The following is an 18833-nucleotide window of genomic DNA, read 5'->3' on the forward strand; positions in this document are numbered from 1 at the left end:
TATCTCATCTCTTTTAAAATCTGCCTCAGTCATTGCATTTCTACCTCACCACGTTACCGTGTTAAGCGTACTTTCACGTCAGCTACAGCAGCGCGTTTTATTAATAATCTCCCCGAAATTACGATATTAGATAGATCTCCGTCAGACTCCGCAGAGCTCGACTGGGCCACTGAGCATCTAGAAACAACGTTACGTTACACTCTAGATGATGGAGCTCCCCTTAAGACCAAAATGATCAGGGAGAAAAAATTAGCACAGTGGTATAATGATCATACGCGCACCTTAAAACAGACCACTCGAAAATTTGAACGTAAATGGCGTCAAACAAAATTAACAGTATTTCAAATAGCATGGAAGGAGAGCCTCCTAAATTATAGAAAATCTCTTAGTGCTGCTAGATCAGCATATTTCTCCACCCTCATAGAAAATAACAAGCATAATCCTAGATTTTTATTCAGCACGGTAGCAAAATTAACAGGGAATAAAAGCACTACACTAACATGCACACCATCAATAGGTAGTAATGATTTCATGAACTTTTTTAATAATAAAATTGAAAACATTAGGCAAGAAATCCAGACGGTTAATATAAATCCAAATTATTTTACAAGTAACCCTGTAGACAGCAGTGTAATTATAACAGACAATCAACTACAAAGCTTCACTCCTATTCATGAGAATGACATTAATCCCCTCTTAAAAACCATCAACCTGCATTCTTGATCCCTTGCCTACTAGTTTCTTTAAACAGATAGCTCCAGAGGTAATTAAACCTGTTTTAAAAATAATTAACTCTTCCATTAGCACTGGTTATGTACCTAAATCCTTCAAACTGGCAGTTATCCACCCCCTAATTAAGAAACCTGACCTTGACCCATGTCAGATGTCCAACTACAGACCAATATCAACTCTCCCCTTTATATCCAAAATTTTAGAAAAGTTTGTAGCACAGCAGTTCTGCTCACACCTACTTATAAATAACATTTTTGAAATGTATCAGTCAGGATTTCGGCCTCATCATAGCACAGAGACGGCGCTAGTTCTTCTTTTTCTCCTTTCGGCTGCTCCCATTAGGGGTCGCCACAGCGGATCATCCGTCTCCACACCACCCTGTCCTCTACATCTGCCTCTTTACACCAACTACCTGCATGTCTTCCCTCACCACATCCATGAACCTCCTTTTGGCCTTCCTCTTTTCCTCCTACCTGGTGGCTCCATCCTCAGCATTCTTCTACCAATATAATTTATGTCCCTCCTCTGCACATGTCCAAACCATCTCAATCTCGCCTCCTCACCTTGTCACCAAAACATCCTACATGCGCTGTCCTCTAATAAACTCATTTCTAATCTTATCCATCCTCGTCACTCCCAACGAAAACCTCAACATCTTTAGCTCTGCTACCTCCAGCTCCACCTCCTGTCTTTTACTCAATGCCACTGTCTCTAAACCATACAACATCGCAGGTCTCACCACAGTCCTATAAACTTTCCCTTTCAATTTTGCAGATACCCTACTATCACAAATCACTCCTGTCACTCTTCTCCACCCACTCCACCCTGCCTGCACTCTTTTCTTCACTTCTCTAACACACTCTCCATTACTTTGCACTGTTGAACCCAGGTACCTGAATTCCTCCACCTTCTGAAGCTCTTCTCCTGCAACCGCACCACTCCACTGCCCTCCCTCTCATTCACACATGTACTCTGTCTTACTCCTACTGAGTTTCATTCCCTTCTCTCCAGTGCATATCTCCACCTCTCCAGGCTCTTCTCAACCTGCTCCCTACTCACAACAAATCACAATATCATCCGCAAACATCATAGTCCAGGGAGACTCCTGTCTGACCTCGTCCGTCAACCTGTCCATCACCACTGCAAACAGGAAAGGGCTCAGGGCCGATCCTTGATGCAGTCCAACCTTCACTCTAAACCAGTCTGTCGTACCTACTGCACACTTCACTGCCGTCACACTGTCCTCATACATGTCCTGCACCACCCTTACATACTTCTCCGACACACCTGACTTCCTCATACAGTACCACAACTCCTCTCTTGGCACCCTGTCGCACGCCTTCTCTAAATCCACAAATACACAATGCAATTCCTTCTGTCCTTCTCTATACTTCTCCATCAACATTCTCAAAGCAAATATGGCATCTGTGGTGCTCTTCCTCGGCATGAAACCATACTGTTGCTCACAGATGGTCACCTCTTCTCTCAGCCTGGCTTCCACTACTCTTTCCCATAACTTCATGGTGTGACTGATCAACTTAATACCCCTGTAGTTACTGCAGGTCTGCACATCTCCTTTATGCTTAAAGATCGGTACCAGCACACTCTTTCTCCATTCCTCAGGCATCTTCTCACCTTCCAAAATCCTGTTAAACAATCTGGTCAAAACCCCACTGCCATCTCTCCTAAACATCTCCACGCTTCCACCGGTATGTCATCTGGTCCAACCGACTTTCCACTCTTCATCCTCTTAATCGCTGCTCTCACTTCCTCCTTACTAATCTTATCTACATCCTGCTTCACCATCTCCACATCATCCAACCTTCTCTCTCTGATTTTCCTCATTCATCAGCTGCTCAAAATACTCCCTCCACCTTCTCAACACACTCTCCTCACTAGTCAACACATTTCCTCTCCATCCTTTACTGCTCTAACTTGCAGTACATCCTTTCCAGCTCGGTCCCTCTGCCTGGCCAATCGGTATAAATCCTTTTCTCCTTCCTTAGTGTCCAACCTCTCATACAGCTCCTCATATGCCTTTTCCTTGGCTTTCGCCACATCCTCTTAACCTGCTGCCGCATCTCCTTGTACTCCTGCCTACTTTTCTCATCACTCTGTCTATCCCACTTCTGTTTTGCCAACCTCTTTCTCCTTATGCTCTCCTGCACTTCCTCATTCCACCACCACGTCTCCTTGTCTTCCTTTCTATTTCCAGATGTCACACCAAGTACTTTTCTAGCTGCCTCCTCATCACTCCTGCAGTAGTTGCCCAATCATCCAACACCTCCTTAACACCACTGAGCCTCTCTGACCTCTTCCTGAACCTCACACTACACTCTTCCTCCTTCAGTTTCCACCATCTTATTCTTCTTTCAGTCCTCACTCTCCTCCTCTTCATCCTCACCTCCAAAACCATCCTACAGACCACCATCCTATGCTGTCTAGCTACACTGTCCCCTGCCAACACCTTACAGTCGCCAATCTCCTTCAGGTTGCATCTCCTGCATAGCACATAGTCCACCTGTGTGCACCTTCCTCCACTCTTATACGTCACCCTATGATCCTCCTTCTTTTTAAAATAAGTGTTCACCACTGTTATTTCCATCCTTTTAGCAAAATCTACCACCATCTGCCCTTCCACATTCCTCTCCTTAAAACCATACCTACCCATCACCTCCTCATCACCTCTGTTCCTTCACCCACATGCCCATTAAAGTCCGCCCCAATCACTAACCGTTCTTTCCTAGGTACACCATCTACCACTTTATCTAATTCACTCCAGAATCTTTCCTTCTCCTCCATCTCACAGCCAACTTGTGGAGCATAGGCACTGATGACATTTATCATCATCCTTCAACTTCCACCTTCACGATCATCACCCTATCAGAAACTCTCTTCACCTCCACTACACTCTTACTGTACTCTTCCTTCAGAATCACCCCTACACCATTTCTCTTTCCATCCACACCATGATAAAACAGTTTAAACCCACCTCCAATGTTCCTGGCCTTACTCCCTTTCCACTTGGTCTCCTGAACACACAACATATCTACCTTTCTCCTCTCCATCATATCAGCTACCTCTCTCCCTTTACCCGTCATAGTACCAACATTTAAAGTACCAACCCGAACCTCCACTCTCCTACACTGCTCCTTTCCCTGCCGTCTCTGTAGACGTCTTCCTCCTCTCCTTCTCCTCCTTCGGCCAACAGTAGCCCAATGTCCACCGGTACCCTGTCGGCTAACGATACCTGTGGCGGTCGTTGTTAACCCGGGCCTCGACCGATCCGGTATGAAATTCTCATTTGTGATCCGCATATTTGATTTGGCACGTGTTTTACGCTGGATGCCCTTCCTAACGCAACCCTCCCCATTTACCCGGGCTTGGGACCGGCACTAAGAATGCACTGGCTTGTGCCTCCCTAATGGCTGGGTTAACGCCGGGCTGGGTTAGCGCCTAACGGCGCTAGTTAAGGTGGTAAATTACCTGTTATTGGCCTCTGATCAGGGTTTTGTCTCCTTACTTGTTTTGCTCGACCTTAGTGCAGCTTTTGACACCATTGATCACACTATACTGCTTGCTAGACTTGAGAACATTGTAGGAATAAAGGAACAGCTCTCTTGGCTCAGGTCTTATTTGACTGATCGCTATCAGTTTGTGGATGTAAATGGTGAGTTCTCCACACTCTATGAGGTAAAGTTTGGTGTTCTTCAAGGATCTGTCTTAGGCCCACTGCTTTTCTCTGTATATATGCTGCCTCTTGGTGAAATCATTCATAAACATGGGATTCGCTTCCATTGCTATGCTGATGACACACAGCTGTATATTTCAGTAAAGCCAGATGAGAGAGATCAGCTTAACAATGTTGAGTAGTGTGTAAAGGACATTAGACAATGGATGCTTAATAACTTTCTTCTGCTCAACTCAGATAAGACGGAAGTACTTTTACTAGGACCACATGCAGCTAGAAGTAAACTTTCCGATTACGTAGCATCTCTGGATGGTGTTTCTGTTTCAGCATGTACGGCTGTCAAAGACCTTGGTGTGATTATTGACCCGAGTCTTTCCTTTGAGTCTCACGTGAATAATATCGCCAGGATCGCCTTCTTTCACCTTAGAAATATTGCTAAAATTAGAAATATGATGTCGTTACAGGATGCAGAAAAACTAGTTCATGCTTTTGTTACTTCTAGATTAGACTACTGTAACGCTTTACTGTCTGGGTGTGCGAGTAAGTGCATAAATAAGCTTCAGTTAGTTCAGAATGCAGCGGCAAGAGTCATTTACTAGATCTAGGAAATATGACCACATCACCCCTGTTTTAATCAGTCTACACTGCTCCCAATCAAATCTCGCATTGATTATAAAATACTACTACTGACGAATAAAGCACTTAACGGTCTCGCACCGCAGTATCTGAGTTAACTTCTGTACCAGTATGATCCTCCACGCCTACTTAGATCAAAAGGTGCTGGCTATCTGTTGGTTCCTCAAATAATAAAGACTACAGCAGAGGGCAGATCTTTCTCTTATAAAGCCCCACAGTTATGGAACAGCCTTCCAACCAGTGTTCGGGACTCGGACACAGTCTCAGTGTTCAAGTCGAGGTTGAAAACGTATTTATTTAGTCAAGCCTTTTATCAGTAGATTGTTCTTAGGTAAAGGAGCAGATCTGGAGGGCGCATGGATATAGAGTGTTTGGTGAACTGGTATATTTGTATGCTGTCGCCCCTCACATTCACACGCTCACTCGGGTTTGTTGACGGTGGTGTGGTGGGTCGCCTCATCCCAGAGATCCCTCATGTCTGTGTTACCTTCTGGTTCTCCCTTTTAGTTATGCTGCCATAGCGAGTTTTGCCGGAGTCCAAACTGCACAGTGACATTAACTTTTATACACCAATACCGACACTTAATAATCCATATCCTTCTCTCTCTCTCTCTCTCTCTCTCTCTCTCTCTCTCTCTCTCTCGAGTTAAACATGCTCCTGAGGCTCCAGTGACCACTGTTCCTGCCCCTCTCCCTCCGTGGATCTTCACACTTCTGTGCAGCTTGGGACGGTCTCTCATTGACACCTTGGGTGGTTAAATGTAATTCCGGAGTAGAACGGGTGCTTTGAGGACGGATTGGACTGTAGTTGGTGTCGGCGGTCTGCTGCACTGACTCGGGAGTGCAGTTTGCTTCTGATGATCATCACTGTACCCTGCAACATTATATATCTGCTTCAAATGGACATTTGGTGCAACCCAGATGAGGATGGGTTCCCTCTTGAGTCTGGTTCCTCTCAAGGTTTCTTCCTTATGCCATCTCGGGAGTTTTTCCTTGCCACAGTTGCTCATCAGGGACAAACTTACTTACAAAGAACATATTTACGTTTAATCACCACATTATCTGTGTAAAGCTGCTTTGAGACAATGTTCATTGTTAAAAGCGCTATACAAATAAAAATGAATTGAATTGAATTGAATTGAATTGAATTGAATTGAATTGAATTTAATTGAATTTAATTGAATTTAATTGCTTTGAGGATGGATTGGACTGTAGTTAATGTCAACAGTCTCCTACAGTGATATTAACTTTCATACAACAATAAGACACTTAATAATCCATATCTTTCTCTTACTGTCACCCTCTCTCTCTCTCTCTCTCTCTCTCTCTCTCTCTTTGTCGAGTTAAACATGCTCCTGAGGCTCCAGTGACCATTGTTCCTGCTCCTCTCCCCTCCGTGGATCTTCCCATTTCGTCCAGGTCTGCCTCTGGATAGTGTCCTCTTCGACTGGAGGCCACTCTGTGCAGCTTGGGACGGTTTCTCATCAACACCATGGGTAGTTCCATGAAATTCCGGAGTAAGAACGGGCGCTTCGAGGATGGACTGGATTGTAGTTAATGTCAACAGTCTGCTACACTGACTCAGGAATACAGTTTCGCTTCTGATCATCATCACTGTACCCCGCAACATTGTATATCTGCTTCAAATAGACATTCAGTGCAACCCAGATGAGGATGGGTTCCCTCTTGAGTCTGGTTCCTCTCAAGGTTTCTTCCCTATGCCGTCTCAGGGAGTTTTTCCTTGCCACAGTCGCCACCAGCTTGTTCATCAGGGACAAACTTACTCATAAAGAACACATTCACTTCACCACATTATCTGTGTAAAGCTGCTTTGAGACAATGTTCGTTGTTAAAAGCGCTATACAAATAAAATGAATTGAATTGAATTGAATGTCAATATCCAAACATGTAGAACAAAAGCCTTTAATGGTCAGCAGGTCAATAATATGCAGACTGTATGAATAGAGTATGAATGATCACCTGAGTTTAGCAGGTGTCTCTCAAACAGGGGAGGGAGAAAAGGCTCAGACAGTCTCAGATAAATGTTTGTAGGAATCTCATTTGTTATGACAATCTTCATAAAATTTGAAATATAAACTCATAAGACATGTGGCTTTCAACCCAGTACTTTTCTGGATTGCTATAGGACAGATTTCATGTATTTATATATGAGGGGGGAAAAAAATATTTTAAAGGTTTTAACTAACAGGTTAATAACAGATTTATTTGGAACTATGGAACATTTTTATTGTAAGTTTCAATGCTTTTACATGCCAAATAACATGTTTATAAGAAATTTGGTTCATCATTATCAAATTTACAGCTTACATGCTCAACACTTGCTCCCACAAGCCGTCAGACTCTGATAAAAATACAACAGGAAAATAAACTCAGTTTGCAGAAACTGCTGTTTGCACTTCTGTTGAACAAAAAGTTTAAATCCTGCCAAATATTTACAGTATTTAATTCTTGATTTTTAAAAAGACAATCCAATTTGCTTATTTTTCATCTTTATACTGTATATGAACAATCCTTAATGCACCACCTACTGTTACTAGTCGGTACTACAGTGCTATTGATTTTTATGTCTCATGTTGTCTCTTGTCTTTTTTGTGCACATTGTGTTGTTAGTATAGAGTTTGTACTTCTGTATTCCTTGTGTTCATGTGGTTTATTGATGTTGTTGCTGGGGCACTGCGGTCTAGGGGAAACGTTGTTTCGTTTCACTGTGTACTGCACTGTATGTGGTTAAAATGAGAATAAATCTGACTTGACTTGAATTCAGCATATTGTTATTATTATTATTATTATTATTATTATTATTATTATTATTATTATTGTCTAGAAATTTCCCCACTGTGGGACAAATAAAGGTTTATCTTATCTTTATCTTATCTTATAAATATGAGAAACACAGAGGAATATTGAGAGGCTCAGTGTAAAACTTATTCCCAATCAACTTTCGTCTTCTTCCAACTGACGTCTCCACAGTGGATCATCCGTCTCCACCCCCCCCTGTCCTCTACATCTGCCTCTTTCACACCAACTACCTGCATGTCTTCCTTCACCACATCCATAAACCTCCTCCTTGGTCGTCCTCTTTTCCTCCTTCCTGGTGTCTCCATTCTCAGCATTCTACTACTGATATACCCCATGTCCCTCATCTGCACATGTCCAAACCATCTCAATCTCACCTCCCTCACCTTGTCTCCAAAACGTCCTACATGTGCTGTTCCTCTAATATAAAACTTATTCCCAATAATTCTATAAAATCAATGTCTCTTTTTAATTTTTGACTGTTTCTAATTTTAATGAATACTGCAGAAAGTGTGTTTCCCAGAAGACCACAAATACTGATGATCTGATGAAGGCAGCAGAATGTTCACATCCACTGGTCATGTGATTTACAGAAAACCAAATTAGCTCACTATGTAAATGGAACTGCATGTTATTTGATTAACAAAATATATCTACCTTTTATTTATTTTCTTTTTTTTTATTTTACTTTTTATTTTTATTTTTGTTTTAAGGTTTGGTAAATTGTTTTTTGATGTATTACTTTGTTTGTAGATTTATACTTTTTTTTATTTGTTTTATTTGCACTTCTCGGCCACCACATGTATTAATGAAGCAGATTACAGAGTCATGTTTATTTATTAATTAAAATATTATAAAATCATAAATGAGAGAAACCGTGGCACCTTTAATTTTAATGTTTGGTATTATTCAACATTTAAGTTCTGGTCCATGGCATCAATCAAAATGTGTGGCCCTTAATGGGAAAAAGTTTTGGAAACTCTGTTCTAAATGAACAACAAACATTTATACTGTTTATATTTTTGTGCTTTATATAAAAATAAAAAATGCAAAAAATACAAATATTACCACATACAATTTAAGTTGAAAATTGCTTTACAATAATATTACATGTTCTCACATTACACTCAGTTTCACAACTGGACATGGATTTGAAAAACAAGAACAGCACCAATCAGGATTCAATCAATTAAGCAGCACTCTGGCCAACAAGTGAAAGCAGGTTTGTGAGGGTGAATAAGTGGATTGTGAGGAAGGTGAGAAGTAAACGCTTTCATTTGGTTGTTTTCATATTTTAGTGCCAGGATTGAAGGACAAGATCATTTGTAAATTCAACTGCTTGCTAACGCAAACAAGTTTTCATGGAGCTTTACATAGAATCCGTTCAGCAAATAATTAAAATCAAATCCAGTGTTCATTTATATCAGTCAGTGTGAGTCTCAAAATGTTGTTTCTTCAAGGTGAGAAAAACAAGTAAACAAGGAGGGAAATGATGAGGATCAACAAGTAATTTATTGCAGCTTCACCTGACAAATGAGAGACAAATGATTTATTCAAAAACATTATAAAACAAAAACAAATCAAATCTCACACAAGATAAATAGAAATTGTGAAAGTTAATGAGCCTTTTAACTAATAATAATATTAAAAATAATAATAATAATAATAATAATAATAATAATAATAATAATAATAATAATAAAATTACATCAAATAAAACTGTTATGTAGTACATTTAAATTGTAAATTTACTTACTTCTGTGATCAGAAGTTTCATCTATCCTCCCTTCAGTGTTTTCTTTGGAAAAAAAAATGTTCCGTAAAAATGTACACACACACACACACGATACAGTGAATATAAAAAGTCTACACATAGTTATAAAATTGTTGGTTTAACAAGGAATAGTTTATAAATTGGTCAGTTTTAATACACATTAAACACGATATTCCATCAAACAAGAATCCAGAGAAAAGTGTTTGATTATTGGGATTATTTTAAATATATAAAAACTACCACATCTTGATTGCTCAAGTCTGCACACTTCTCCCAATTCCTCTGAGTTCGTATCAAAACGTTTCCCAGACTAACTCTCAAATTCGGCTCAACTCAATTCATAACATACTGTTTAAATATCAAATATCTGTAAATATACTGTTTAAATGAACTTAAAACCCTTGAGGTGTGTTGTAACTGTGTGTACTCAGATCGTGTCAGGATTGAAATCAGAGCAGTCGACTTACCTTGAACTAGGAGTTTAACTTTCTGGACCAGTTTCTTGTTTTTGTGGCTCACAATCATGACGCTTCTGTAAACAGCAGCATCAGTAGCATTAAAGTTCTTCAACACCAGGGAACAGTTTCCTTTAAGCAGCTCCTCCTCAGGAACGTCCACACGTCCCTCATATCCTTCACCCTGAAATGACTCTTTACCCTTTCGCTCAAACACGATCTCATGATCGATGTACCACTCCACATAAGGTGTTTGGATGGTCAGATTTTTCCACTCACAAGGCAGGACAACTGTGGAACCCACTTGAGCTGATGTGATCTGAAAGACTGTAGAGACACAGAAAAACCTTTGTATAAAGATTGTGTTTTAGCAATTTAAAGGAAATAATTCTTGTCCATTCTTATGTTCTCACTGCGACTCTGCCTGGAGGAAGTGCAGCAACAATAACACGTTTAAATGTTCTGGGTTGTTTGGACCAAAATGAAAGAAGGACCAGAGGTTTGAGTGATTATTGCTTTTAATGATCAAGTTACCAAACAGAATAAAAAGACACAAAGAAAAGGGTGACAGGAACATAATTGAACTACTTTACATACATTAATTGTATTTAAAAGCTAAACTAACTAGCAAACAGCAAGCAACCTAACGGATTACACTAGGCTAAGCTACCAAAAACACAAGGGGGGCTTTGAGGTGCATGTTGAACATCCAGTGATCAGTATGAGAGAAATTGTCTCAACACACAAAATTTTAACTGCTCTAATACAAGATATACAAATCTCTATGGTCCTGACAAGCAGACAAAAACATGAACATGATGAATAGGACGTCTGGCTTTGCCAAACAGAAAGACGAGACACCAAAACAGTTCATCGGTGACAGGAGACCAAGACTCACACGGGCAAGAGAACATGGGCAGTGCTAAGAAATTAACATAAGCATAAAGAACAGTCTGCCTTTTTAAAGCTAAACTAGCGGACTACACCACGCTAAACTATTAAAAATACATAGACTGGCACCTGCACTCTAATCTACAGATTACAGATCCCCTTCTGATTTAATATTTTTGCCCACTAATGGAAGGTCTATTTGAACAGTGAGAGACAAAATAATGACCAAAAAATCCAGAAAAATGCATTTAAAAAAGAGATAAATTGACATTTTAATGAGTATCTGTATCTGATCTCTAATTAGTCAGCAAGATTTCCAGCTCACAGGCGTCTTTTATACAGATAACGAGCTGAGATTAGCAGCACTCTCTTACAGAGACCTGAATAAAAGACACCACAGAAGCAATCAATCAATCAGATACCAAACTCTCCACCAAGGCCTAGACCAAAGAGCTGTCCAAAGATGTCAGGGACAGGATTGTAGACTTACACAAGGCTGGAATTGGCTACAAGACCATGAGATGATCAATGATCATGAGAACGGTAAGGAACGGCCCAGAACTAGACAGGAGGATCTTGTGAATGATCTCAAGGCAGCTGGGAAAATAGTCACCAAAAAAACAATTAATAACACAAAGGATTGAAATCCCGCAAGGTCCCCCTGTTCAAGAAAGCACATGTACAGGCCCTTCTGAAGTTTGCCAATGAACATCTGAAAGATTCAGAGGAGAACTGGGTAAAAGGGTGAACCGAGCTTTTTGGCATCAACTCAACTCGCCGTGTTTGGAGGAAGAGGAATGGGTGGCCCCTATGGCCTCAAGAACATTATCACTGAACAGGAACTCTAAGAAACATTGCCTGGACACAGTAGACAGGAATGTCAAAGATCCCACCCACAGCCTGTTTAAACGGCTGCCCCCTGGAAAACACTGCTGTAGAATATGATGCAAAACTATGCTGCAGGAGCTTTTTCCCATCAGGCTCCTCAGATCCCTGTGATACAAAAACCCTACTGACCATCACCACTAGAACGGCTGAACCGCACACTTTCTCCGTCTTGTGCATGATCCTGACTAGTCACATGCATTTGTTCTTTTTCTGTGTGTGTCAATTGTGTTATCTCTGTGTATTGTGTTATCTCTGTGTATTGTGTTATCTCTGTGTATTATCTACTGTTATTGTGCTATTTGTGACCTGTCTGATCTGCTGTTATGTGTTTATCTGCACATTGTCTCTGGGGAAACGCAATTTCCACCCTTCTTTCTCTCACACACAATGTTCACACACAAACTTTCTCTCTATTTCTCTCTCTCTCTCTCTCTCTCTCTCGCTCCACCTCTCACTCTCTCTCTCTCTCTCTCTCTCTCTCTCTCTCTCTCTCTCTCTCTCTCTCTCGCTCTCTCTACCTCTCTCTCTCTCTCTCTCTCTCTCTCTCTCCCACCTCTTTCCCTCCCATTCCTTCCTAAAGTACAGGAAAAGAAGACAGGAAATGGTACAACAACCCCATAAACAATAGTTCAGTTGTTCTAACAGTTTTTGTCTTTTGTATTTTGAACCTAACAATAAGGTCTAATAAGATTTAAACATGTGCCTCTTAATAAATAAAAATATAAATATAAAGCATAAGTATAAAGTAGAACTCTAAGTATAGACATATGGATTATAATAATAATAATGATATATACAGTAGTTGTTGTGTGCTCTGTGTGGACAGTTAGTTTGAAGCACCTCTAAATTCCTCACCATAGTTCAGCTCTGTAATACACCTAGACGTTTAATTTCATTTTATTTTATTTTTGTGCTTTTATCAAAGGACCAAAGTATCTTTACATGAATAGATGAATAGATTACAAATATAAATCTTCTCGCCATAAATGAATTCCTATAAGTTCATCTCTAATGCGTGAACCACTTGTGACAGAGGCAAAGAAAAGCTCTGAGAGATAAAAAACCAATGACAATGCCCATGTGCACAAAGCCAGCTCTATGAAGATCTGCTTTCCATGGGTTGGAGAGAAAGATCTGCAATAGAGCTCTGACCATAACCGTATTGAACACCTTTGAGATGAATGTGAACACTGACTGCACCCCAGGCCTTCTCACCTTCTCACATACATCATTACCTGACTTTATTAACACCCTCATACTGTAGCTGAATCAGCATACGTGTCCACAAGCACATTCTAGTGGAACCAAAATCTTCCCAGAAGAGTGGAGAGGGTTATAAGTGCAAATTGGGACTAAATGTAGAATGAGATGCTCAAAAAGCACATACTGTAGTTATATTCAGGTGTCCGCAAACTTTTGGTAATATAGTGTATCAACTGCTCAGTGATAGAAACTTAAATGCAGAGTAAATGTTCTTTTCTTTCATTGAATAAAAGCTTGAGGCTTTATACATGTAGCACATACACTACAGCCAAACTCTTTCCTCGCAGGGTCCAGCTTGTTAGAAATCTGGGGTCAGAGCACAGGGTCAGTCATGATGCAGTGCCCCTGGAGCACAGAGGGTTAAGCGTCCTGCTCACTGACAGCATGGCAGTGCTGGGGCTTAATCTCCTGACCTTCTGATCAGTATGCCAGAGCCTTCAACAATAACTACTGCTACCACTTATAATAAAAACTGCTTTATAATAAATCCACTTATAATAAATAATTACTTAAATAATATTACTTGGTTCTCCGCATGTTCTCTGCAGGTTCTCCGCATGTTCTCTGCAGGTTTCCATATATAGGATATATGATTTGTACAGTTAGTGTTTAATGTTGCAAAAATTACTCAGTTTACTCACCATCGACAGAGAGTTCAACCCTGTTGATCTCATGCCATATCTCAGGGTTAGAGCTGTCCATATGTTCCACCACAAACGACTTGTAGACATCATCATCAGTGATTCTCACATCCTTCAACACCAAGGAACAGTTTCCTTTGAGCAGCTCGTCCACAGGAACGTCCACACGTCCTTCATATTCTGGACCGGCACTCGTACCATCAATGCTTCTCTCAAACACAAACTCATCTTCAGTGCGCCACCGAACAAGTGGTGTTTGGGTGAAGACTTTACTCATTTTACATGGCAGGAGAACTGTAGAACCAATTCTAGCAGATACTCTGATGTGAGTATCTGCAATGATGGAGTCTGTGGGGAGAAATTCCAATCTGCATGATTTTGATCAGTGTTAAAACACTTATGTCGTTATTTGTCTTATGCACCTGTTTCCTGGGGGAAACGATTAAATACGATTATGGGTAGAACTTCCAACCTGAGCGACAGCAGCGTTGACTGATGTGCACTGATGGTAATATATTTTGTTTGTATGCGGTTTGTTGTTTTTCAGGCAGGAAAATGTTAAAATGGAAATAAAGATCTCAGAAATATAATGCGCTCTTTGTGGTTGCACTTAGAACCAGATGAAGCTGCATTTTGGTGTAAAGAACTGCGCTTTATACACAAATCTAAAGTTAGAGCGGACTGACGTTCGAGAGTGATGACATGCATGTCTGCTCTGCGTTCTCCACCTTTATAGAAGAAATAAGAGTCTTCCTTACTCTTTATATTCTTGCCTCCCTACAATTATAGCTTTTAGAAGTAAAACACTGGTTCATGCTCAGCTCGTAATCAAGCCTACTGCTAAAGGTAATACAGATAATATCATACAGTCATCATCATAAATCCCACTTCATATTAGGTCTCTAACAACTATGCGCATATTTTACAAAAATTATAATAATATTAGCATGTCATGTACTTCTTCTTTCGGCTGCTCCCATTAGGGGGCGCCACACCAGATCATCCGTCTCCACACCCCTCTGTCCTCTACATCTGCCTCTTTCACACCAACTTCCTGCATGTCTTCCCTCACCACATCCATAAACCTCCTCCTTGGCCTTCCTCTTTTCCTCCTTCCTGGAGGCTCCATCCTCAGCATTCTCCTACCAATATAACTCATGTTCCTCCTCTGCACATGTCCAAACCATCTCAATCTCACCTCCCTCACCTTGTCACCAAAACAACCTACATGTGCTGTCCCTCTAATAAACTCATTTCTAATCTTGTCCATCGTCGTCACTCCCAACGAAAACCTCAACACCTTCAGCTCTGCTACCTCCAGCTCCACCTCCTGTCTTTTACTCAATGCCACTGTCTCTAATCCATACAACATCTCAGGTCTCACCACAGTCCTACCTGCGATGTTGTATTCATGTACAATGATACTAATTATGTTCATGTATTTCTAAACATTTTTTGGGAAACATCTGAGTTTTCCACATTGCTAATCATTGCCTTATTCAATCAACAAAATGGCTAAACATGCTACTTTATGCGCCACCTTTTTTTGAATAAATGAATGAATGAAACAATGAGTAGCGACACTGCAGAGGATGAATTTTTTACGTCGCACCGGAAGTTCCACCCATAGTCACTCCACGGGGCGTCGGAAAACCTGTGGCTAAAACCAGGTCACTCACCCACACAGGCAGCGAGACAAATGATGTAAATAGAAAAGAGAGTCATGAGTTCTTCAAGATTCCTGTGGAGTTTTTCTAAAATAAACAAAGAAAAGCAGGTTTTAAAAAAATGGAACTAAATCTGACTAATTTGAGACAAACAGTCGTGATTTTATACTGATGCTGTGATACTCATGAGTTCCCACAAGTCAAAATGTCACTGCAGTCTTTAGTACAGGGGTCACCAACCTTTTTGACACCGAGAGCTACTTCTTGGGTACCGATTAATTTGAAGGGCTACCAGTTTGATACACACTTCAGAAATAACAAATTTGCTCAATTTACCATTAATTATATGTTATTATTAATAATTAATGATATTTATCTGTCAAACTCAATTGCACAGGGGCCAAAATAAAGCGCACTTTAGGTCACAGGCCAAACAGGATAAATATTTATTGAACACACTAAAACAATGTTTTTTAACATAAATATGAATAAAAACAGACAGGAATATTATTCCAGAATAAATCAACTTAAACTTTAAATAAAAAGCTCTCCATAAAAATATCTGCTGTCAAAATTACACAAGTTAGAAATATGAACATGCTGCAAAAAAATCACTGAACAAATCAATAAAAACTGTGCTTTTAAGTAAACGTTAAAATCACAACAAATCAAAACAATCAGATTTCTTTGCTCTAATGCCATTTTATAATAAATAATCTTAAACTTTAAATAACTTTAAATATTTTGCTCCTCATAAAAATATCTCCTTTGGAACACTAGACGTCTCACAGCTTCATCATGCAGCTCTTCAGAACCTCTCCCTCAGTAAATAACCTGCTGATGAGACTCTGATTTCTCCTCTGTTTTCACACCAGCTTCACTTTGGGATTTTGCTCTGGTGAAAAACATCTGCTGAAATGTCAGATTCTTCTTTAACTTTTCTACTTTCTGTATCTTCTGCTCTGCATTCAGGTTCTTCAGCTTCTCCTGATGTTTTGTCTCGTAGTGGCGTCTTAGATTCAATTCCTTAATTACAGCCACATTCAATCCACTTATAACACACACACACACACACACACACACACACACACACACACGTGTTTACCGGCAGTGTCAGTAAACATCTACTCAGAGTCAACTTTTCTCTTCACCACTGTGAGGCGCTGTTTCACAATAACTGTACAATAGAGTTAAATACATCAACAGAAGCTCGACTTGATTGACGCTGGAATGTTCTCAGGTAGTCTAGTGTTCGGTAAGACAGCTGAAGCGCTGCATTATGGGATCTGTAGTTTGTGCTATCAGCGCACATTTCAGCCCACATTCCACTCGCTCACAAACAAGTTTCACATTTATTATTAATGTATGCAGGGCACACAGCTTTTTAGCTTTTAGTTTTTAGGCCTTCTGTTGTAGGTTTTAGAAATATGAGGATGAGGAAATAATGATTAAAAAATGGCATGATTTAAGGATAATAAATACAATAATAATTAATAATGTAAATAAATAAATAAGAATGGCATAATAAGCCTATTGTCAAATATTAGGGAGGTGGTAGCCTGGTGATTAAAGCATTGGATCCAGGGGGTTGTGGGTTCAGTCCCAGTCATACCAGTCTGCCATTACACTGCATATTACACCACATTACACCACACTACACCACATTACACCACACTAAACCACATTACACCACATTACACCACATTACACCACACTACACCACGTTACACCACATTACACCACACTACACCACATTACACCACACTACACCACATTACACCACATTACACCACACTACACCACATTACACATTACACCACACTTCACCACACTACACCACATTACACCACATTACACCACACTTCACCACACTACACCACACTACACCACACTACACCACATTACACCACACTACACCACACTACACCACCTTACACCACACTACACCACATTACACCACACTACACCACACTACACCACATTACACCACACTACACCACACTACACCACATTACACCACATTCACCACACTACACCACACTACACACATTACACCATTACACCACACATTACACCACACCACATTACACACATTACACCACATTACCACATTACACCACATTACACCACACTACACCATATTACACCACATTACACCACATTACACCACACTACACCATATTACACCACATTACAGCACACTACACCACCTTACACCACACTACACCACATTACACCACACTACACCACATTACACCATATTACACCACATTACCACATTACACCACACTACACCATATTACACCACACTACACCACATTACACCACATTACACCACATTACACCACACTACACCATATTACACCTATTATACCATATTACACTATTACTGCAAATTTTATTTTGCAGTACAAAATCTTTTAGTTTACAACCTTGAGGATACGTCCTACGTGGATATGTCCTGTAGGAACAAGGAGGACCTGATCATTGAATAAAATCAGTGATATTTATTCATTAGTTGGATGTTAATAATCTTTATCGCAAATTCCTCTTTCTGGAGAAAGTAACCAAGTGTCTGAAATGAATCTACTGAGCACAGAATGTTTCGATTTCAGAAAGATAAGAATCATTGATTCTCCATCAGTGTGTAGTTGAAAATTAAATGATTAAAACACATTCCACAGATTTACATTTCCTCAAATAACCATAAATATTCATTGAAAACGTACATATCTTACCTTCGGGACGGCAAATATTTTCTGCGATTGAGTATAATTTTAAAGAAACGTTTACATGCTAAGGAGGCGCCACATCTGTTTCCTACCTGAAGTGAAGTACTGTAATATTTACTTTCTCTTTCTCTAAAGAGGGGGGAGGGGTGGTGGTGGCGGGTGTGTCATTCTGGAAATGATCACTTCAGATTTCACAATGCTGAAAATCTCACTTCACCCATAAACCAAGCAGTTTGTTTTTTATCCTCTCAAATAAATGGATATGCCTGTGATTGTTTTTATTCCTCACACAATAGAGACGCGACTCACACTGAGCTGTAAATCAAAATTATAAGCAAATCCATTTTTTGGGTTAAAAAAAAAGTCATTATTATTATTCACCATAGTTTTCTGGCTTTCAAATGTTTTTGTGTTATTGTAGAATCAGTTGTTATTAATATTAATTATTATAATTATAATAATTATTATAATACTATAATTATTATATAATAATACTGTTATATTATTGTTTTATTATTTATGAGCATATTTTAGCATTCTCCTATAGCCTGTAGAGAAACAATAATAATATCCATGCAAAAATAGTCAAAGTAATGAAATAAAAGAAAAAAATCAATGCTAAAAGGAAAGAAAAGCAATAATTTAA

At 39.7% G+C, this 18833-nt stretch overlaps 1 protein-coding gene across 4 annotated transcripts; it reads right to left on the reverse strand.

The window, feature by feature from the left end:
- Positions 1–8866: 8866 nt before the first annotated feature.
- Positions 8867–18284, reverse strand: LOC124392529 (butyrophilin subfamily 1 member A1-like). 4 transcript variants are annotated; one of them, XM_046859652.1, is made up of 6 exons: positions 18194–18284; positions 15468–15542; positions 13789–14136; positions 10118–10432; positions 9633–9674; positions 8867–9402 (listed from the first exon to the last, which is right to left on the reverse strand). In XM_046859652.1, the coding sequence occupies exons 2-6, from the start codon at positions 15511–15513 to the stop codon at positions 9332–9334; spliced, it is 822 nt and encodes a 273-aa protein (XP_046715608.1). In that variant the 5' UTR covers positions 15514–15542; positions 18194–18284; the 3' UTR covers positions 8867–9331. The 4 variants fall into 4 exon arrangements, with proteins under 4 accessions (XP_046715608.1, XP_046715605.1, XP_046715606.1 ...); XM_046859649.1 differs by lacking the exons at positions 8867–9402; positions 9633–9674 and having other exon boundaries at positions 9684–10432; XM_046859650.1 differs by lacking the exons at positions 8867–9402; positions 9633–9674 and having other exon boundaries at positions 9684–10432; positions 18185–18284.
- Between the last annotated feature and the right edge of the window lie 549 nt (positions 18285–18833).

This window comes from Silurus meridionalis, chromosome 10 (assembly GCF_014805685.1).
Source record: "Silurus meridionalis isolate SWU-2019-XX chromosome 10, ASM1480568v1, whole genome shotgun sequence".
In the NCBI taxonomy this organism is placed as follows: domain Eukaryota; kingdom Metazoa; phylum Chordata; class Actinopteri; order Siluriformes; family Siluridae; genus Silurus; species Silurus meridionalis.